This window comes from Parasteatoda tepidariorum, chromosome 2 (genome assembly GCF_982258835.1).
Source record: "Parasteatoda tepidariorum strain Cologne lab strain chromosome 2, Ptep-v5.0, whole genome shotgun sequence".
In the NCBI taxonomy this organism is placed as follows: domain Eukaryota; kingdom Metazoa; phylum Arthropoda; class Arachnida; order Araneae; family Theridiidae; genus Parasteatoda; species Parasteatoda tepidariorum.
In genome coordinates, this window is record NC_141756.1 from 50,184,781 (window position 1) to 50,209,633 (window position 24,853).

Sequence of the window (24,853 nt, forward strand, 5' to 3'; positions counted from 1 at the left end):
AAGATGAAATGTGCAAACACGGCTATGATTATTCCCCTTCTGGGACTCACTTTTGGAGAATAAATCTGTTTGCTCAGACCAATCAACAAATATCAACAAATTTTTTTTTCATGCTCATGATCATTCAACAATAAAATAATATTTTTTTTTAGTATTGAGTTCAGCTGAGTTTATGGTAATATAAGAACTTTATAATTATATTTTAAGTCAATTTACAGTAATAAGTTTAACAGAGCTAGTGATAATAACTAACAATGAATTAATTGCGATAATAACACATCTGTTTACTTGATAATATAAAAAACTTGATTTTTGTTTTCAAACATTTGTGAAGGTCGTCGTAAAAGTCGAAATGCTTCGAGCACTCAAAAATGGGCTCCCATTCTCAAGACTCGCTGGGCATGAAGGAGGAAAACAAAAGAGATTTGTTACAAATTTGCCTATGAAAAAACTTAAAATGAATAAAGGTGAAAAACAAAACTGAAAAAAAAACCACGGTAGTTGCGAGGGAAACAGAAAACGCACATTAGCCAACGAAGAAGTAACGCGTTTTCCGTTTTACTTTCAGTTACCGTGATTTTTCTAGGTTTATTTTTCACCTTTTTTTTCTGTTTTTTTCTTTTTGTTGGCAAGATTGCAAGTCATATTTCAAATCACTTTTGCTTTCTTGATTCCTACGTCTGGAAAGTCTTGAGAATGTGTGCTTATTTCTGAGCGCTTGAAGCATGTCGACTTTAAATAACATTTTAATAATTTTTGAAGCAAATAAATCAATTAAACAAGTTTATTGCATTCCATATTTATTAATGTATTCCCCTTATTATTGCATCCCATATTTTAACTGTTTCTTCAACCAGGAATAATTTATCGCAAAAAATTTATTGCAGCTGAACTGTAAAAAAAGGATTTCTCAAAATTGAGCTAAAATGTGTCGAAATAGTTCCAAAACCAATAATAGTATGTCATGATGGTTCCTTGAGATCACATACAATGCTTTCCAACTTTCAACTGGATTTGTTTGTACAACTATGGTGGTTAGAGCAATCCGCACCGAACATGGAGGTCTTGGGTTCGATTCCACCGGCAGCCAATGAGCATCTCGTTCTCTCACTTCTTTCCCTCCCCATCACTTCTGAGATTAAGCATTTTGCTCAAAAATGAGTATATGATATATTAATTTTGAATACACGGGGCTTCAAATTCAACCATTTTCTGTTTCGGAGCTATTTTGACACATTTTTGCACCATTTTGAGAAACCCTTTTTTACAGTAAGGACAAGAATTTAAATATTTTTCTTTTACATTTTCTTAGGTACAAATTTTATCAACAATCAGCAAACATGTATAAAAAATACTATTAAAACTAAACTAAAATAATATCATTAATTTAGGCAACAAATATCAGTCCCAGACACTACATTTTCATGCAATCGTTTGACTCCAGGATACTCTTAAAAAATGTTTTTTACCAAGCAGGATCAACAAAAAGTGCCAAAGAACGAAATTTGAAACTTAACAGTGGAACGTTTATGTCCCAAAAATGTACACTCATTGAAAAACAAATCTGGGTTTTTTTTAAAGTATTAACTTGATTGTGCGTTCCTTAAACTGTTCTTTTCGATTCTTACAAACAATCAATAACCTTAATGACAAAAAAAGCAAAAAAAGAGAAGGAAAATTAAATAAAGTGGCAGTCTGGACGCAATTCTTTCCCACTCCCTTATTCGGGAGTTCGTTCGGGAAGGGGATAATCGTGTGTCCCTTGAGTAAGGGGATCCAATCAGTGATTGTGGCACACGTGATACCGATACCCTAATTTAGTAGGCCGTGTTTAACCTGTTTACCACCCCAAAAGCCACCTACGCCTCCCTTTTATCCCCCCCCCAGTCCGGTCGATCACCAGATTAAATACTGGAACGGTATTGTCCGGTCGATATACGTGCTGAGTTGTTTGAATGATTTCTAGAATGACTGCGTGACGATTATGTGTGCAATTCAAAACTTAATTTAAAGTGGTATTTTATTTCCTTTAATATATCTTGCTTCTAACAATGTCATGTCTTTTTTCACCTCGAATTTGTTACAAATTATGTTATAAAATTTAATTTTAATACATTTTCTACAAGTTATAATTGGTGATCTAATATTCTATCAGAAATTTTTCTCTGGTTTTGAACCTTCTCCGAAACTAAGAAAAATTAACAATGAGAAGTGGAAGTTATTTTCGTTATAATTTTTTTCCTTATAGTTCTACTTCAACAGCATTTTTTAATAATTACTGATGTGTGTCCACAGTATATTATACGTATATCAGGAATAAAAATTTAAAAAAGCAAATTAGTCACTAATCCGAAAGATCAGTAAAAAAAAAAAAATTTTCTAGGCAGTACAAAATTTTACCGATCCGTTTACATGTTTCTATAGATGTTTCAAGACGAAGACGAAATATCGATGAGGGACATATTTAATGCTCACGTAATGATGAAATATGCTCCATCCGGCATAACATATATATGCAGTCAAACCCCGCTATAGTGAACCTTCAAAGGACCGAAATTTCGGTTCACTATAACCGGGAGTTCACTATATCCGTTCCTCAAAAAATGTAAACTAATAGTTAAGAACTCCTTTCTTTTATTGCACACGATTTAAATAAATGACCATTAAAATGAAATACAAAAAGGACTGAAAAATAATACGTAGTAACAGAAAATGTGTTAACTTATTTTTTATCACTCTTCTTCTTGTGTACGAAAAAAATAATTAGTAATCTTTAGCTGATGCGAAGCTGATTCAGAAAAAATTTTGTCCATACACCTGCCTGGGTTGGCCTTTAGTTAGGAATGGGAAAGTGAGATAAAAGTAGCAAACAAGAAAACATGCTTATTGCTATATTCCACTCTATAGATGATTTTAAAAATCAGTATAAGTACTTATTTTGAAGCAGACATTTCATAATTATTACAAATATATATATATATATATATATATATATATATATATATATATATATATATATATATATATATATATATAGCCCCTATGCCCTAACGAGCAATAAGGGCACATTACCTGCTGCTAGTGACATTGTAACACGTATCTTATTTTAAATATTAATAATATTATTATTTATTAAAATTATAAATAAATGATATGTACTTACACTTGGGACGCTATCGTTAGTGCAGGCACCCTCAGACAGTAGCCTATCTCTGATTTCCCAAGCAAAGATGGAGGGGCACTCCCTCTTGAAATGGGCGATCTTGGCAACGACGTCAGGGGTGGCGACCCGGGGCTTACTGCCCCCAATCGCCCTGGGACGGATGGATCCGGTCTCGTAGTAACGACCGAGTATCTTAGATACGCAGCCGTTAGACACCTGTAGGATACGGGAGATATCGCACGGCCGAGCCCCGCTGTGCGCCAGTTCCACTATCTTCTGCCTCGTGGAGTCTGGCAGGGGACGACCGTTGACGTACACGCCGCCCAGCTGGTTGATTCCGCTGTGGCCTAAAAAACAGTGTATATATTTAATGAATTTATTATTTATAATTTATTATTTATAATTTATTATTTGTAATTCAAAACTGCATACATTGGCATTTTATAATGTAAAATAGGCAGTAGGCACATATAACGAGACCGTATTTAGTAATATTCCAAACTGAACAGAGTAAATCAAATCCTTCTTTAGGTACAATGCAATTAATGTATTATACAATAATCTTTTAGCACTCAATTGTCTCGCTTCAACAAGGAAAATAATTTTGGACGCATGAAAAAGTGTAAAAAATAGTGAAAACCGTTTAATTTATAAAAGCTTAGTGATTGTGAAGAAAAATTGCACTTCAAACATTGACATAAGTGCAGCAAAGTCGTTACAAAACTTAAAACAATTTATTGAAACTACATTAAAAAATTCCGGATCAAATTACTGAATAAGGTACCGAAACTTTGGGTGCATCATCCGTAAAATTAATTGTTACTGGGAAATATTATACTGCAATTTTTACAGTAATATTTATTTAATTAGAGGGATTTAATGATTTTTCGATAATTATTAGCAAAAAAATTACAGTATATCAGATTTTTCTTTCCATAAGTTGTGCCGGTAAAATTTATTTTACAGTAAAAACTACCGATACCCTGAATATCGGTTCTTTTTACCGTAATTTGATCTGAAATATTTTGAATTTGATCTGATACATTTAAAACATTAATTGGTTTTGGTCAAAAATTAACTGAACAAAATTTTTCTAAGCTAAACAGTTAACGTTTTAAACATGTTTTCACTAAATAATAATTATTTGGAATGACTTAAGTTTCCCCCTTCCCTTCTAGCGTTGAATTAAATCGAGATTCAGTGAGCGATTGAATTTAATAATTATTTTCCTTCTTTGCTGGTTCCACGTTAAATACAAGCATTACTGAAGTAAAATGGCACGTTAATCATGATATTTACAAAATAAATAGTTAACCAGGAAATTTTTAAAAAAAAATCAGGAGTCCCATCACGGTGTATGGACATAAACACAGATTGGTAATCGTTTCGCATTTTCAGCACTCGAAAACACTGATTGACTCCTCAATTGTTTTGTCAAAATATTGTGACTAGGCCAAGAAATAAATAAATAGAAACGAATTCTCGAGTAACGACGCGAGACAGGGTCATTTAAGATTATTGGCATTTACAAACTAACTTTTTTAATGTGTAAAATAGTGCTTTTTAAGCATTAAAAATTCGAGTTATAAATGTTTTTGATTATTGACAATTGTGTACTTTGGCAGCATACAATTGTAATATGATATAGACAACGCTGTTTTATAAGAAATGCATTAGTTTACTTTTTATTAATAAATAAATAAATACATTTTTCTTAAGATTTCTTTGAAGATATTTTTGAAGTAGCTTTTATAAAGCCAAATGACAATTTAGGAAACCATCAATTAAGAAATATTTCGATGAAGGGACTGCTTATCCAAATCGACAATAAAAACAATAATTTAATTTCAAAACCAAGCAATATCGCATAAATTATTGTCAGCTCTTAGCTATCAAATATTGACATTCAAAACCATTTTCAAGCTTTTAAACTAAATAAATAAATAAAGCATTTCGTTCTTTATTTATTTAGTTTATTAATTATTTTTATTTTATTATTTGTTTTATTTTATTTCATTTATTTATTTGTTTATTTACTTTTTATTTATTTTTTATTTTTTAATTATTTATCTTGCAACCAAGTGAGCTTTGTAGAAAAAAGAAGAAGAAAATTAAAATATATAATTATATTATTTTTAAATTTACAGCATTTTTATAGAAATAGAAGGAAAAAAAATTTTTTTTCTCCGTTATATGATTATTTAATTTAACTCCAAACAAAAATAATAATTTCTAAACAAAATAAACATTAAATCATATAATCACTGATTATCCAAGTCTTCAATAAAAAGAATAATTTAATTTTAAAACCAAGCAATAAATACTTGTCAACTTTTGCCAACTTCTAGCGATCAAATATTCAACATTTTCAGTTTTTTTTTCTTCATTTATTTATTTTTAATTTTTTCTTATTCTTAGCTTTTATTTATTTATTTATTTTCGCAACTGAGCAAACTTCGTGAAAAAAAGAAGAAAAATTAAAACATATAATTATATTACTTTTAAACTTAAAACATATATATAGAAATAAGGAAAAAATAAGTTTTATATGATTATTTTAATTTACTCCATACAAAAATAAAGGTTATTAAACAGAGTGCGCATCAAAGCTTCTAAAAAGACTGCTATAAGACTATACAATTTCAGAAATACATTTCAGCAACAGTACCTTTGAATCAAACTTATTCCAGCTCCCAATTGGTATAACCCTCTCTTCTCAAATAACCACAAGATTGTGACAAACCTCACCCAACAACATATTTCGTCTCGACACGCATCTCAAAAAAACCAACCAAAACCTCAGAACCTTATCTGCTTATCAACCCCGGAGGGAGTCTAGTCTATTACAAGCAAGTAAGATGGTATTTGAAAACAATAACAACAGAAAAAAAAAAGAATACAACAAACAACCAAAAATTTGTCTTGGTCTTTTTGTGGATAACTTTACTCACCGACTTAGAGCAGCCGCTTATTGAAGTACCGCCGCCGTTGCAACGAAGTTCTTCTACATTATTCATTACGAACTGAAGCTGAAGATATCTTCCATCCCCCATTTCTTCTTGAAAATATGGCACCCCACCCCCAGCACCAAACGATCTTATATATCGTGGAGGATTTGTCGTGCTGCTGCATTCTCGCAAAGTGCGTTCTTGCCATGGTTGACTTGATTAGTTCTGAAAAGCGTGAACGTGTCTTGCTGCACATCATAGGGTAGGAGCCGGCAACTTTTGGAGATTTTAGTAAAGGGGGGGGGGCAGTGTTGCAATACTGCTATGTGAGGAGGGGGATAAGAGATTCCATCCCCTCTTCTCCTTCCTACCAATCTTCAGCATCATTCTTTCCGCTTGTCTAAACTCCAACTAACTACTTTTCTTAAAAGGAGGGTTTTCCTCATCTTATGAGCTGGCTTTTGATGTGAGGTTCCTCATTAGATCCTTCAGGCTACGTCATCTCTGTCTGGCATTAAATAATCACATCAAGATCTTAGTAATTTCTATTAAATAGTAGTTTTCGTTTTCCGTTGTATTGCAAATGCCTCATAATTTTCCTCGCACCCGTATTTTTAAAATATTTTTTAGTGTCACTTAATTTTCTCTAAAAATGAGATTCATTTTTTTTTTTCATTTGCTAATTTTCAATAAATATAATTTGCAATTTTGTTTTGACTGTGCTAATAACGTGTTAAAGCATCTGTTGAAAACTTTTCGTGAGTCACCTTATTAATTTTTTTTCTCCGTGCAGTATAACAACCGTTCCACTTTTGTATTGAAAAGAAAACGTTTCACTTACTTTGAAACGTGAAATTTTTTATGCGATGCCTCAATATTTTGTTGAATCTAACAAAATATTAGTTCGACGTCGTAAAATTGTCTTGACAATAAGGAAATATTCTTCCTAAACACGTTTTTTATAAATTGTATGTTAAAAATTATGCAATATGGTGTTAATTTTCAGAATTTTACACTTTTTTTTTCTTCTCAAATTTAGGAGTACACGAGAAATATTTCTAAAGCAGTTAAAAAGAATATTACTAAAACAAATGAGTATTTTAATGTAACAAGAAAATCCCTGAAATTAAGTATAAAGTTTGAGTTCAACATAGTTCCATTAAAATTTATAATGCTATTATATTTTACATATAAAGGATTTGAAACTAAAATTAAAGAATGTAGACTCTAAAAAAATTTACATAGTCTAGGATATAATATTAATAAATTTTTATAGTGCATGAGTATTGAAAACTATCTGACATACAACAAGAATTCTCTTCGGTAAAAATCACCATCATTTAAAATTATGTATCCATTTTTTTAATATGTGCTTGAATTAATTGTGAATACATACAACATTAAAATATAGTCAATTATATAATATATGATGCCATTATTTAGATACTGAATAATACTAAGATCTAAGTGAGAGATACTAATTTTTGCTAATTTTTCTCATCTTAACTTATCTTTCAAACTTTGTCTCATTTATTTCACTTTATTTGCAGATACATTTACATTTTACAGCCAAATACATTTTAACTTCTATATTATTATAGCACTAAATATTAAATAATAAAATTGATTCACGTTCAGTGTTTTCGTGTGAACTTTTGCAATATTAATTCAATTTATTATTACTTTCGTTTTTTATAAAAACTGAATAAATAACATCACCAAAAATCAATACATTCTTATTATTTGTACACAAGACAATTCGTTATTTAAAAAAATATTGAAAAAAATATATATAATGCCAGGAAAGAACTCTTTCACATAAAAAAAAAAAGATATAAATTGCTTACATCACGCATTTCATGTTTTTTTTTCTTTTTAAACTTCAAATGATTTGAATTTCTTTAAAGCAAAATTAATATTATATATTCCTTTAAAATTATACAATTTCAAATATTCCTTAATTTTTACCTAAATTTTTAAAGTGAATTTTTCCGACTTCTGATTGTTATTTTAAGCTTCAATGAATTAAATATGTCATTTATTATTTTCTGTAAGCTACGTAAAAAAGTACTGAAATACATATTAAATATATCTATTTTGTATGAATTCCCAATTATATATCGTATTCTCCAATTATTAATCTTATATATTATTTCGATATAAAAGTATAAATTTACTTTCATCAATTTGATTTGAGAAAAAAATGTTCTTTGAATTTTAATTGGAAAATTTTATTGGATATCTATTTAATTTTTCCTAATTTAACCCCGTTTAGTTTTATTAAAAATAACTCGCATACTTTATAAATGATAAACAATGATATAATAATAATAATTCATACGTCACAATAGAGTTTCCACTGGTTAGCGATTCTCACGTGATTTGATATATGACGTCAAATTCCAATTTTTTGATCAAGGTGAGCAAGAAAATATTAGACAACGTTTTCAGACCGCCGCCTTAGGCTCATGATCGTCAGACAATTGGTAAAGAAGGCGCGCTTATCATCAAAAATGATTGGGCGGTGCCTTTGCGCTTGCGCAACAAGCATGATCCTCATTTTGCATTCCACTGATTGTGTTTACATTATAAATTTTACATTTAACGTGCATATCATCTTCTTTTATTAGCTTTAAAAAAATTACGTTATTCCAATGCACATTCTTTTTGATTTTTATCAGTTATAAAATAGTAAGCAGTAGATATCTAGAAGATATATCCGGACATTCAGAATATATCTAGACTTGTCTTTAAAAAAATTTTCACTTATTTTAATCACGCTTTTCGTACTTATTTCGTGCAGAATTTTACACAAATCAGTATTTGGATTACAAATTTTCTCAAAAAAATTAAAAACTATATTTAAAGCGATTTTTTTCCCTCTATAACACTGTGATACATTTGTGACTGTCTTTGTAAACTTTTTTAAATTCCCAAAATATTAATAAAAAATAAAAATAAAATAATAAACTTTCAAATTTCATTTGTATTTATCTTTTTAAATTTTTGATTCATAAAAAATAATAAAAAACTTTCAAAAAGTTTTTCCTTTGTAATTACCTTTCTAACTTTTGATTATCCAAAAGTAAGAAATATTAATAAACTTACATAAAGCTTTTCCTTTCCAACTATCTTAACTTTTTGATTATTAAAACAAATATTAATAAATCTTCATAAATTTTTCCAATTGTACTATTTTTTTAACTGATTTATTCGTACAAAAAATAATAATAAACTTTGACAAAGACTTAAGCAGTACCTTTTTCCAAAAATATAATTTAGAAGTAACGTTTGTAATTTAATGCTACAATACATTAAAATATAATATCTGATAAGAAATTATACTTTCTAATGTTGTATTAAATCTTTCCCTTGATTCTAAGAATAATAATACTGTAGATTATTGTGAAGTAACAAAAATTATAACTTCTAAGCATAATGTTAGGTATTGCTAAGCAAATTAATGGAAAAATGTTAACATTTTCTTTTATTATCTCGAAGAATTTTCTGCAAAGTTAAGAAAAATTCACAAATATTCTTTTTTCGTATGTAAAAGAAGTAATTTTTTTTTAAACTTTTATATTTTAAAACTTGCTGTCCTTCACTTACAATTAGAGAGCAAAAATTACGCTAATTGCATCGAAATTATATTATTTGATATCAATGAATTTAAGGAAAATAACGCTCTTAATTTTTTTAAGAAAATAAAGCAGCAGTCCACGCTTTTTTAAGTATTAGCTTAAAAATTCTTTTAAAAAAAGCTTTTTTTTAATTTTTTTATTCATTTATTTATTTATTTTTTATTATTTTTTTCTAGTACTAACAGTTTTTCTCGAGCTTTCCATGTGAGTTCTATTGCAGGTTAGGCAATTTTATCTAAAAATTTGAAACCAACTTAAGTAGACACAAGTTTCCTCTAGAATTAATTTTCTCTAAAACCCGAGTTTGCAATGAGTAATATTAATATAGCTAGCTGTTGCCCGTGGGAAGTACTTTGTTTTCAATTTTAAATACTTTCTGTCTTCCAAACACTAATCTAATTCATTACCTCGTAACTCATTTTTTATTGCTATAAAAATACAAAATTATTCTAAATAAATACTTGACGTATAACTAACTATTCAACACCACTTAAACTATCACTTAAAACAATCTAACAGTATAAATCTAAACAAATACTTAAAGTATAACTAATTATTTAACACTACTTTAAATTATTACTTAAGACAACCTAACAAAATAAATTATAATAAATGACTAGTATTGTCAATTTAGATGCTGCGTTTTTGTGACACATGTAAGAAATAAATTATGCTAATTTTTTTGAAAAATGCTGATAATTACTACTACTTTTTGTGCATATAATACATAACGTAAATAACTTTTTGTGTCTCAAAATTATTTTGCTGATATTTATTTATAAAAACAAAAATTAACCAAAAAGTTTCTTCTTTTTAAGTTTCAAAATAAATTTTAAGTTCTGAAGACTTATGACAAAAATTTTGGAATTCTTTCAAAAACGGAAATAATAATAATTCAACATAAATTGTAAGTAATAAAAATTCTTATGCATGTCTATCGAAAATCATCTTTCATAGGCATTAAAGAAATAGGTATTAAGCATTATTCTTAAAATAATTATACTGATTGCATTTAGAATTAAAAATTTGCAGTAAAAATATTTGAATCAATGATGTTGAGAAATTAGTTACATGGCTAGAAATGTTTTGGACACATTCAAAACGAGAACATTAGTTGACAACACTAAATAAATTTCAATTACATTTAATATGCATTCGTAATTTTGCATTGACCTAAAATGATTCATTATACTCAAAAAATTCATTTATTTTTTAAATAAACATTAATTAGTTAAAAAAAATTATTACTTATATAGTTAAATAATATTTGACAAATTCAATAATGCATTTATTTTTGTCGATTGCTAATTTCTGCAATACTGCTCAAAAATGAATAATTTAGACAGCAAAAAACTAAGTAATTTAAGAGTAAAGGAAATAAATTAAATTGTTGCACTTTAGATCAAATAAATGTATCAGTTTTAATGTAATTTAAGAATGAAAAAAAAGATTAAATATGGCAAAAAAATAATAATTGACTAAAAATAATCGCACTATTTGTTACATCAAATTCTTAATCAAATTTATATTCTTAGATTATAACTTAATAGTTAATTAGCAAGAGCACTTTAAAATCCTACATTGCAATTAACAAAATAAATTAATATGTAAATACACTATTTTTATCAATTTATTTTCAGACACATATGATCTAATAATGATATATATTTTTATTAATTCATATTTATTACTTTTAGATAAATTTGGTTCAATAATAAACTGAGTTTGAATAAAAAATAAACTTTTATATAAATATTCGGAGATTGAAATTTATAAAACAAAGATAGAAATTAGTATATTTTTTCTCTCTAATTTTAAAATATTAATTTAACGTTATTTTTTTTCCTAATATTTATTTTATAAAAAAAAAGCCGTTTGTTCTTTGAAATGCGATTGTTAAAATTAATTGTACCAACTAATCATTAAAATAAACTTAATAATTTATTTTCTGTCTTGTCAATAATAAACTTAACTTAACAATTGTCTTAATTTATTATTTTAATAATTGTCAATAAAAAGCGTAATTTTGTCTGCAATAAGCTTAATAAATTATTAACTTAATAATTTTTGTCCAGAAAGTTTATATTAATAGTTTAGAGCTATTTGTCATGCTTATTATAACCTAGTTAATAGGACACAATACGTTCTGAAATTTACCTGATTTAAAAACGTTTGTTCTTTAAAATACGCGTGTTAAAATCACTTAAAACGGGAAAATCCTTCATAAATCCCTAAGAGATTTCATATTGTAAAGAAAACTTTTATCGTATCCGCTTTGAAAATGAATTTTCTTATCTACTAAGAAAGCCTGCTCCGCACACAAATATCTATGTAATATACATATATGCATAGGGAAAAAGAGAAGAGGGTCTCCACATAGAAGGGAAAAAATTCAATCTCATCCTGAAATAGTCTTAGATATAAAGGGAAAAATCTAAAAGAAGAAAATAAAATCGCGATAGAAGTATTTTTTTTATCTAAATTTTTTATTTTGAAGGAAGCAATCTGCATTTTTGGAATGTGAAAAAGAGGAAAGTGAACCATTTTCTATTAATTTTTTTTTCTTTACCCATTCCTAAGATATTTTCCTGTAAAAAAAAATTCCCACTCCTGAGCCGAAAAAATGGAAAAATTTCTTAAAGTCGATAGAGGTTTTTGCGGGGAGGGTTTCCTGAAAAGTATCATTCAAAGAAAGTAAAGATGAAATCATATTATCGATTATAGGAAATAGCCATGTTAAGGGAGAAAAATATTCACTTGAAAGAATATTCAAATATTAAATAAGCACTCTACGAAAATATTTAAATTTGGATTTAGTAATCGCTGCATAATTTCATGAATGATGTTATTATAAACTGTTTTCATTAATTGGTTTGATGCTTTTATAAATTAGTTAATGTATAAGTAAATTTTTTTTCTGATTCCTCATTTTTACCTTTTCATCATATTTAAGTAAGATCCATTTATAAGTATTAATATATTATGTGTTATATTAGACATGCAATTCTAACACAACCAACTTTATTTGTCTTTTTACATAGTTTCACTTTTTAGAAACTTCATTGTAACACCTTATCCTTAATAGGGAAAAGTGGACAATACTTAGTTAATTCATAAAAAATTAGTACAAGCCATGTTAACGGTAATTTCTTTTTACTTTGAATTCTTTATTTTGAAGGAAGCTCTCTGCATTTTAAGAATGTGAAACAAGAAGAAAAGGGCCATTTAGAATGTGCCCTTAAAAATTTTGTAAATGTGTTAGTAATCAGTAAAAAAATTAAGTAATTATTATATAAATACATTGCAACAGACTAATATGAATTATCACGTTTCGCTTGAATTATCCGTTAACTGATGTAGTGCCATTCATTCTATTTATTTGTCATCTGCAAGCAATTTACTTAAAATCTGTAATTCACCTAATTCATTTGCAATTCACTTGCAATCTTGCAATTTGCTTAATATCTGCGATTTTCTGAACTTTTATAGATGTAATAACTGGGCTTTCATAGTGGAACTTTCATAGGGATAAATAAAATAATAATTTCTATACTATTTTCTCTCAGAGCCTTGAAAATTCTGCATTATCTTTCGTAAGCTTAATATTAATTAATACATAGTTATGAACTTTGTATTTTTTTATAGTTCTTTTAGACCTAAACCATATTTATAAAAATTAATGGTTATATTTTTCTTTCTTAGTTTAAAGAAGCCATAATACATATTTTGAACAAATATTCAAATACAGATAGATACAAAATCAAACTTTTAATTCATTTGATTTTCAACAAAATCAAATTTTGCTGAAAATCTTTCATCGAACTTTTAATAAAGGAAGAACTGTTTCGTTTTCATTTTAACAAATTTATTAAAAATTTAAACAGATGATAAAAAAATATTTCCCTTAAAAAATTACAAAAAAAAAAAAAAAAAAAAAAAAAGATTCCCCAACAATTTTAAGCAAATTTGTAGTGATGAACCATCATGTTTGGTTGAAACGAAAAAATAGTTGCACAAAAAAGTAACACTGTTGGAAATTTCGTAGAAATTTCCAAAAATTCTAAAATCACAAAGCCTGTTGAAACAGTTTAAATTGCGCTATTTTAATATTTTTCACTACGAAACACAAAAAGAAATAATTACGCAGTTGCTTGTATACCAATTAAATTCACAACACAATTTTTTTTTCATTTTAAACAATAGCATCACGTAATACTTATCTCTTAATTACTTAAATATGAAGAGCGGGATAAAAACAAAGTAATATTTCACTGCCAATTGTGAACTAAATAAAAATCTCGTCACATTTCTAGGGAAGACCATCATTTCTCAGTACTACTACTATTCTTTCAGAGAATTCGGAAGAAGCGTCATTTGTTTTCTGCCCACGCATCGATCACGTCATTTGGACTGGAATGAAGAATTACCTTTTCGTCAAGTTTCTTGAAATTCCATCATTTTTATTGATACTCATAATCACGTTTGATCCTTCGTAACAGTGATATGATTAATGAACGTCATTTTATTCTGTGATTTCTAATGATGAAATAGTAAATCTGTCATTAATGGAAAGTATTGGGAAGCAATTTTAAAAAAAATTTCAAAAAAATTATAAGGGGCAACTATTTACGAAACTATTCTTTATTTATTGAAATGCATGATTGCCTAAATTTTTGATTACTAATCTGGTAAACAACGTGTGTAAAATTTAAAAATTGTTAATAATTTTTCATTGTTTAGTGTTAGATAATAGACGAGTATACATATCGTAGTAAATTATTAAAAATTATTTTATTTATTAAGGATTGATGGCCTTGAAGATAACTTTAAAAAATCACACTAGGCAAAATCGCCACCGGTCATCTACAAAATGTTAAAAAGAGTTTCTCTTTATTGTTTTCTCTATTTCGTTTTGAATGCAGATTTATACATGTCATAAATAATATAAGTCATTGAACTTATAAAGGTTCGTTAACTTGAAGTTAAGTTCAGAAGGAGGGAGAGTTATACGCTAAAGATAAAATTGCAACGCTTGCAATTTCAAACATGAACATAAAATTAAACATGAGCATGAAATTAAAAAGTTTAAATAGTTCTTCATTCTTATTTTGTTCTATTTTTATTGCATTAAGTTAAATATGCTAAGAATTTTTAATAAATATTGAAAAATCATTGAAATCCATCAAAGTAGATGAAAGTTATATCAAAGTTATATCTAGAAAGATGATTTAGACTAATTTTGAAATTTTCAGACTTGAAACTTCTTTAAAGTCAGAAAATCTGAATTATTATTCATTATGATGTGATACATACCACAATTAATTATGAAAATTGAACAATCAGTCAGAATTTGTGAATTTTGCATAAATTATTCTAATTTTCTCGCTATCAGTAATTTTAATTTTTATCTTGTCTAGTTTTTTAGCGATATAAAACAACGTTTTAAAAATAACACATGCAACTCGGAAAAAAAATCAAATAGGGTTGTTTCAGTTATAATTTTTCAATCAATAATTTAATTTACTAATTAAAAATTAACTAATTAAAATAAAGTTTGTTGAATATGATATTAAATAACTACTACACTTGTACAAGATGCATAATTACTTATTGAAAAAAAGACCAAAATAGAAATCATTTTTATTTACTAGAATACGCGTAAAAAATGAGAGGAAAAAAGAAGTTTAATTTATAATTTTTGAGTAAGAACCAAAATTATGACTCGGTTAGATGAATTCTCATTTAAAGCATGATTTCAATTAGCAAAACGCCATCTTATTTGTGGAAATGAAAATGCCATACTAATTTTTAATCTTAAAAATTTAATTTACCTTTCAAAGCATTTTCGACCTAAATTCAAATTATAAATTAAAACGAAAACTAAAATAAGGCATTCTGTCTTGAGATTATATTAAATCGCAAAGCGTCTGATGAGAAAATTAATATCTAGATGATTTTTTTAAATTAATTGCATTCGGTACATGATGTCTTCGTCATTTTTTTAAAAATTTTTATTGTTCTTTTTCTCCCAAAAGAAAAAACTTTAATGTTTTATTTCTAAAAGCAAATTAAGTGGACTTTTTTTTTATTAAAGCATAATCTAACTGATTTTGCTTTATTTTTTTTTAAACTAAAGAGCAAACTTATACCACTCTTTAGTACTAAGTTAATAAGAAAATTAAACGGATCTAAACTTTTTGAATTTCTTTAATAAAGTTTTAAGACATTACGACTTACTGTTATTTACTATTAGTTAAAAAAAGAATTTTCATGTTCATTTTGATTTTCAAATATTAACTTATTTCTTGTAGTAGTATTTCAATATTTAAACTAAGCCCTAAATATTTATATTAAGCCTTAACCACGTAAACAAGGTAATGATCTATTGAGAGAAAACGATAATTCCATGCTTGGATACAGATATTCGTATCTATTGCCATGCTAAAAAAAAGATCTTCATATATTTCCATAGGTCTAAGGAGATCTGTATCATTGATAAAAAGATAGATTTTTATTACCATGTAATTAAAATTACCCGTTTCTATTGCTCTGTGAGAATAAAAAAAGAGATCTTCACCTATTTCCATGCAAAACAATTCTGTACAAAATTTTGAATCTAGTTAAATTTCGCTGAAATGTTTTAGAGCCTAACTGACTTTTCCTAAAGCAAAAAATGTTGATTAAAACTATTCGTTCAATTGCAAAAACATTTAATATTTGAACTACTCAAGTATTTTGTAGACAAATAAAAATGGCAAAAAATTGCAAATAAACATTAATAAAATGAAAAAAAAATGAATGAATTGTTCGTTTAATATTAAAAGTTTTAATTTTGGATATTGAATTAATTTGAATGATAATAATAAGAGAAAGATAGTTGAATGATACTTGCTGACCAGTATAGCCTGGTTGGTAGGTCACTGAACTCACGTTCGAGAGAACGGAAGTTTGAATCCAGCCGGCCGAAGAATCCCCGTGTAGTAAATGGTGATTGGCACACGTTGAATCTATCGGGTCTCAAAGTCCCCCATGTTCCCAAAACGAATCATACCTCTAAGAGTTCTGGATCTGAGGTTGATTGTTCTATGGTTCAGGACAAAATTACGATCTGTGAATGTATTAATGGGTCAGACGGGTGTGACGGGTGTAACCTATAAACGGGTGTGACGTATGGGTGTGGCAAAAATCGAATTTTTGGCCATAGAGGGCGACACTGGAAAACAATATTTATCGCACCCCTAATTTCTTAATGGCCTACGACTACAACAACAATAATGATACTTGCTACAGAAACGTCCATTTGCTTCTCTTAATCACAGTACTTGTGCTTTTATACATTGTAGTTAAAATGTTAAATCCCACAAAGTATTTTCTTTGTGCAACAATTAACAGTTCTTTATTTTTAGAAGCTGAAACAAATTTTTAACTTTATCCAAATATATATTATATATATTGAATGAAAACCTTGGATAAATGTTCTGTGGAATATGCCATGCATTTATGTTAAATGCCACAAAGTATTTTCTTGGAGTAACAATTTACAATCGTTTATTTCAGACATAATATACAAATAGTAAAATTGCTCCCAATACATTTTTACTTCAGCATACAGCTGAAAAATATATCTATCAAATTTTTTTCTTAACTATCTTATATCACATTTTGGTATTTTTTAATCATTCTTTAAGACAAACGCGAACTTTTACGCGTATATATTTCATCAAAACAACTTTCGCAACAAGTTCCATCATTTATCACGTCTTTCTTTCCAAAAAGCCTCTAAGGAGGATAGTTCCCAATCGTCTTTTTTCACATAAGACCCTTTCAGCGATTGCTAGCCTTTTGACCTCTTGGGGATAGTCCGAACCTGGAGCTTAGAGAGGGAGCAATCACTGCTTGACCGTTGGCTATTTCTGCTCCCTCCACCATCAAGAATCCAAAGATTCTATGGAGAGAAAAAAAAGTTATCATGTATGGTAGAACATAACTTCTCCAGGCGCTGTTCATCGAAAATCGAAATGACAGTTGTGAAGTGGAATGATAACGTACTTTTCTCTTGTTTTCCAGTTCTGTTTTGACACAAAGCGAACAAGTTTCTTTTTAATTTTCTTTTCCATTTTGCTAGAAGGTGTTCATATATATGTATTGGTTCCATTATTTTTCCATAAGATATTGTTAATTTTTTGTGCAACTATTAAACTCGTTTTATGAATTAAATTATCGATTAAGAAGCAACTGTTTTGCAATAGAGAAATGCCGATACAAAACAGAAGGAGTGGTTGTCATAGATAATAGTAATATAGCTTGTGACTATGATATTAATAACTTACTAAACTATGACTTATTGTGACGGTGTCTTCATTAATATGGAAGATTAGTTTGAGTATGTGGTTTGATATGGGTTTAGTTATGAAGATTAGAATAGCAATATAAGATTATAGTTCAGTACACTGTAAACCATCATTAGATCTAAGAAACAGAAGTTTGTGCCTTGGTATTGTTGATGATGCTTAATATAGTAACAATGGAAGTCAATTAATGTAAAATTATTAGTTCAGTTTACTGTAAGCCATCATTAGATTTAAGAAGTAGAAGTTTGTATCTCGTTATTGTTGATGTTGCTCAATGTAGTACAGATAAGAGTCAGAAAATATAAGATTAGTTCAGTGTACTGCAAACCACCATTAGAGTCAGGTGAAGAAATAGAATAGAAATAAGTTCAATTATTATTTCCTACCTGGATCTTGTCTATTTACCAGACTTCGCTACTGCAAATCTTCTTCGCTTGTGTTCAAAGAAAACGAATTCTAACAATAACAAATTTAATGACAGGACGGACATTACACAAAACGATCTTCTTTAACGAAGCTATGGAAATCAAACTAAAACAAAATAAAAACATTAATATTCATTATATGTGTTCAGTCTGAGCGCCATCTGTTGGCCTTAAAAGTTAATCTGTTTCATCCTCCGGCCCCAAAGGACCATTGGACAAACAGTTTTCGGTCCTTTTGAGTCTTAGCCAAGTTCACAAGGATATAGTAGTTGAACTGGTCTTTTTAAATTAGTTCCATTAGAAAGTCTAATTGTGCACGATCGAGTCTTTCCATCACGTCCAGGATGGACACCGGTGACAATCCCCATTTTCCACATGAGTCGAGGAAGTTTCTCGTCGTACACTAGGACGGTTGAGTCTTTGGTTGGTAGAACATTTTCTTTCTGTCTCTTTAACTGGTGGGCTGTTCTTAGTTCTAGAAGATACGAAGATTTCCATTTTTTCCATATTCTTTCTAAGAGGGAATTTTTTTGCTTCCATCCTTGTTCTAGATTGGATTTGCTAGAAGTTGATTGAGTCGAAGCTGTGGGAGGTGGGAGAGCAACAAGCCTTCTGCCTATGAGGAAATGTCCAGGTGTTAGCGGCTCAGGTTCCTCAATATCACTGTAGACAAAGGTCAAAGGTCTGGAATTTATAATTGCTTCAACTTCAATAATTATGGTCTCTAATTCCGGAAACGTTAAAGATGTTTTTCCCAATATTTTTCTAAGGCAAATTTTTGTAGATTTTATCAGTCTTTCCCAAAATCCGCCCCACCAGGCAGCTCTTTCAACGATGAAATTCCATTCTACGTTTTTAGTGGCAAAATAATTCTGAATTTCTTTGTCCTTTAAAAATTTCCACAATAAATTTATCTCAATTTTTGCTCTTTTGAAAGTTCTTGCGTTGTCAGAGTATAGTTTTCTACAAAGTCCTCTGCGGGATACGAATTTTCTAAAAGCAAGTAGGAATGTCTTTGTAGTCAGATCTTCAGTGAGCTCAAGATGGACGGCTCTGGTGACAGCGCAGGTAAAAAGCAAAATATAAGCTTTTTTTATCCCGTTGAAACTCTTCACATAAAGTGGACCTGCATAGTCGATTCCTGTTACTTCGAATGGATGAGCCTGTTGAATGCGGTCTGGAGGGAGAGGAGCTTCGTCTTGGGTAAAGGACTTAGCTCGAAATTTCTTGCAAAGATTGCAGTTGAAAATAATACTCTTAATTCTCTGCCTTCCTTTAATAATCCAATAAGTTTCTCTAACGTCTGTTAATGTGTCAGCAACTCCTGAATGTCCTAATTTTTCATGACTTCTGCGAATTACAAGATTCGTAAAGTGACTTCTACTAGGCAGTAGCATCGGAGATACTTCGTTGTGACTAATTTCAGCATATCGAAGTCTGCTCTGCAAGCGAATGATGTTATTTTCGTCTAACGAAATAAAAAAGTTTTTCAATATTGACTTTGAAGATATGTCTTCTCCGCTTTTTAGTGCCTTCAATTCTTTTCCAAAATGCTCTTCTTGAGTTGTCTTTATCCAATATTCTTCTGCTGATTGTAATTCTTCGCAACTAATAGTTCCGGTTTTTCTGTTTTCTCTATTTTTAAGATTAAAGATAAATCTTCTTATCCACGCAGTGATACGTAAAATTTTCGTTAAACTTCCAAATCTTTCAATATTAATAATTTTCTCCATCTCTGAATCTATTGAAAGAACTACTGACGTGTCAACCTCTTCATTATCGATAGTTGCAAGCTCTTGATTTTCCTTAGGCCAATTATCTTCACTTTTTATCAGCCATGGTGGCCCGCTCCACCACAATTCTTTGTCAAGCAGATTTCTTAAGGATTCACCACGAGTTAGCAGATCTGACGGATTTTCGTCACCAGGACAGTGCGACCATGAAGAAGTGTCAGTTTTTGAACGAATTTCAGTCACACGATTTTGGACAAATGTTTTCAGCCTTTTAGATTTTCCACGAATCCAGTGAAGTACTATCATCGAATCTGTCCAGAATCGAACGGAATAGTCTGTCACAGATGAAAGGCTTTTCTTTACATATTCAAATAATCGACTTCCAATTACAGCTGAGAGTAATTCAAGTCTCGGAAGTGTCAACTTTCGAAGAGGAGCAACTCTGGATTTAGAGCAAATTAACGATGTTCGAAAATGTCCATCATGGTCTGTATATCGAATATATAGGACTGCACCGTACGCTCGTTTGCTCGAGTCAACGAAACAATGAAATTGAAAATTTCCCTTTTCTTCAGCATTTTTCAGATAAAATCTAGGTATTTCAAAGTTATTTGAGTCTTTTAGTTCATCACACCATTTGTTCCAGTCTTTCGTTATATTTAATGGTAGAGGATCATCCCACTTGAATTTTTGTTCCCAAATATCCTGAAGAAGAATCTTTGGTCTCAGCGTAAAGGGACTAATAAATCCAAGAGGATCAAATATTTTCGATGCAATTTTTAAAATTAATCTTTTAGTTAAAGGATTAAATTTGTTACTTAATTCAGCAAACTTACATTCTAATTTTAGCGTATCATCTTTCGAATTCCAAACGTAACCTAATACCTTAGAAGATTCATTTGAATTTTCGTTACAATTTTCGGACTGATCTAGTTTTATCTGAAGAGATTCCGAATTTGTTTTCCATTTACGCATATTAAATCCACCTTCACGTAAAATTTCTTTTATTTCCTTATAAATTAAAAGACATTGGTTTTCGTTATCTAATCCAAAAATCAAATCATCAACATACAATTTAGAATTTAAAATTTTATATGCTAACGGATATTTACGTTCGTACTTTCTTATATGATATTTGAGCGTTGCAGCCAATAAAAATGGACTTGGAGTAGCACCAAATAATACGCGTGTCATTCGAAAAATTTTAATTTTTAACTTCTCTTTACTTTCAAAATTATCCTCGAACCATAAGAATTTAACTGCATTTCTATCTCTTTCATCTAACAATATCTGCAAAAAACTTTGCTCTATATCGGCAGTTAACGCGAATGATTTGCTTCGGAAATCTAAAAGTAATCTTAAAGAGTCGGGATTCAGATTCGGTCCGGAATGTAAACAATCGTTCAATGATAATTTATTTTGCGAGTGTGATGAAGCGTCATAAACTATTCTTAACTTCGTTGTAGTTTTATCATCACGTATGACGGCATGATGAGGCATATAATATTCTCTATCCATATTCGTTTCACCCTTTTCATTTATTTCAACGGGTTCCACTATCCCCTCGCAAATCTGTTTCGATAATACATCCCTATACCGATCGTAATATTCCTTATCTTTATCAAATCTCTTAACTAAACTTTCTAAGCGGTATTTCGCGATTTTATAATTATTTTCTAAATTTTCAGCATTTTCATTCCACGGTAATTTTACCACGTATCTATTGTTTTGAAATTTTATATTTTTCTCAAAATCCTGTAAGATACATTCCCCATCATTTTTAGACAAATCCCTTTTTTCGTTTTCGATACCCAATACGTCTAATTTCCAAAAATTTTGCAGAATTAAATCTGAATTTTCTTCACGCGAAGAATCTACGACTACTTTCATCATTTTTATTTCGCTTTCACTTTTTGTTTTGTTTTCTAAATAAGACGAACCACTCAAGACCCATCCGAAAAGACTATCCATTGCAACCAGAGAAGTATGTGGAATTCTGCATATATTACCAGAAATAATATTCCAATAATTGTCGGCGCCAATCAGTAGTCTGACACAAGGAGAACTTTCACTTCGTTCCCACGGTGATTCATCTGCGAGTGTTAAATTGTTTACGCAGCATAAATTTCTTATTTCTCTCTCTGGCCGATGAATAACTGCATTGCTAATAGCGTGGGTAGTTAACGCTTCTAATTGTATCTTTTTCGTAGGATCATGAATATTTCTTAAATTTACTAAAACACGATCTATTGTTTCTTTCTGGGGTTCTATCGAACCAAAAGGATATATTTTTATAGTTTCTTTCCCTATCGTTTTTAATTTTAACTGATTAGCAAGATCCGATTCGATAAATGATTTTTGACTACCTAAATCAAATAAGATACGTATTTCAGCTCGTTTGTTTTTATTTTCGGCTACTACCGTCGCGGTTTGGAGTAAAATATTACTGCTCGAATTTTTACTTTCTGCAACAGAAGACACAATAGTTTCATTTTGGGGAACTTCGGGTTTTGATTCTAAAAGTTTATCGCATATGTTTTCATTATGTTTTTTACTACAAATAGTACAAGCAGGTTTCTTAACACATCGCCTGACAATATGAAATTTTTCTAGACAATTAAAACACCTACCTTGGCGTAATAAACATTGTTTCTTTTCGGCAACACTTAATTTACATTCATCATTTTTATGATCATTGGAACAGAATACACATTTAGTTTCATTGCTAATAACATTTAAAGCAGCAGCACTCACATTCCTATCGTATCTCAATTTTGGGAATTTATTATTTTCAAAACCAGAAAATTCTCTTTCATTTCTATTTTTAGAATAACCCTGAAAAGAATTATACTCTTTTTTCTGAAATGAAAATGTTCTTTCTCTTATTTCGATTTCGGATTTTAAATACTCTAACAATTTTGTTACGTTCCATGAATCTGTTTCGTTTTTATATTCGCGATTATAATTTAAAATTAAACTATCAGGTATTAATTTAGTTATAATTGGGAAAAGTAAATTACCGTAACTTTCAAGTTCGATGCCAAGTGATTCTAAACTACGTATTTGAATTTCACACGTATCGTATAATTCGCGGAGCGCTATTAAGTTAGAAGTGTTACGAATAGGCGACAAATTTAATAAATTATTAATATGTGATCTAATCAAAATTTCTTTTTTTCCGTATCGCTCTTCAAGAATATTAATTGCAATATCGTAGTTTTTCTCAGACAATGTCAAACCCTGTATCGCGGTTTGTGCTTTTGATTTCAGTAAACTTTTTAAGTATGTGAATTTGTCGATTTTATTCAAATTTTGATTATTATGAATCGCGTTCTTAAACTGAGACCAAAATTCTTGAAAGTTCTCAGGATTGCCATCAAATTTTTCAATGTAAATCTTAGGTAACTTAATTTTAATTTGAGCTTCTGAATTTTGGAATAAGTCACTAACAGTTGTATTTGAGCTTTCGACGCTAACAGTTTCTTTTTCGATTGCAGTCTTTTTGAGAATTTTCTCAATTTTAAACTTATAGAGAATAATTTTATCCCTACATTCTTCAGTTGATTCAACTTCTGCTGTTATTTGTTTACAGTCTTCGATTTTATCAATAATGAGTTTATCTAGTTCAATTATTTGTTTTTCTTTTTCGTTTAGCTGTACAAGTGCTACTTCTAAATATTCTAAATTCAAATTTTCTAAAGCTTCGTCAATTTTAGTCATGAGTTTAGTGGCACTTGTTCTTAAACCGCCTCTTCTAGTTTTTAATTTCGCTTCGTCCGTCATTTTCGTTTTCGAATTCTTATAAACAACAAGCAATAAACAGTAATAGTCTCGGTGTTATCGGCACCATGAAGAAATAGAATAGAAATAAGTTCAATTATTATTTCCTACCTGGATCTTGTCTATTTACCAGACTTCGCTACTGCAAATCTTCTTCGCTTGTGTTCAAAGAAAACGAATTCTAACAATAACAAATTTAATGACAGGACGGACATTACACAAAACGATCTTCTTTAACGAAGCTATGGAAATCAAACTAAAACAAAATAAAAACATTAATATTCATTATATGTGTTCAGTCTGAGCGCCATCTGTTGGCCTTAAAAGTTAATCTGTTTCATCAGGAAACACAATTCTGTGTCTTGGTATTGACGATGGGACTTTATAGTTCCGATAAGAGTCAGTCACTGGGTGATATAAATTTTTGAAGCTTGCTTTTGCTATTCCGCCAATAAAATTAAGTTAAAAGTTGACAAACTGGTTAAAATAAGAACATCTAGGTTCAAACTGAAGTGACAACTTAGAAATCAGGACTGTAAAAATAGAACTTAATGGAAAAAAGATAAAGCATCAAGTTTATATGCGGTAAGTCTCCACGTGAATAATTAAAATTAAGAAATAAGTCACAAAATGATGTAGTCTTTTAATCTGACTTTAAGAGACTGTTTAAAAAAATAAAAAAATAAACTTTATTGCGAGAGATCACTAGAAAAAAATTGCAAATTGGAGGCTCGTCATTTAAAATTATATGTTTATGTGTCACGTGGATATACCCAGTGCACAATCTGTTACAGATTGAAGATCTATGATTA

At 29.3% G+C, this 24,853-nt stretch overlaps 1 protein-coding gene across 8 annotated transcripts in view; it reads right to left on the reverse strand.

Annotated features, from left to right (window-relative positions):
* LOC107436595 (paired box protein Pax-6) overlaps window positions 1-24,853 on the reverse strand; it is a 124,157-nt gene that overhangs the window by 39,790 nt on the left and 59,514 nt on the right. For all 8 annotated transcript variants that reach the window (XM_016048362.5, XM_016048361.5, XM_071177515.2 and 5 more), the window contains one exon: window positions 3,164-3,510. In XM_016048362.5, coding sequence (XP_015903848.2) covers window positions 3,164-3,510 — 347 coding nt within the window. The remainder of the gene's footprint in view (window positions 1-3,163; window positions 3,511-24,853) is intronic.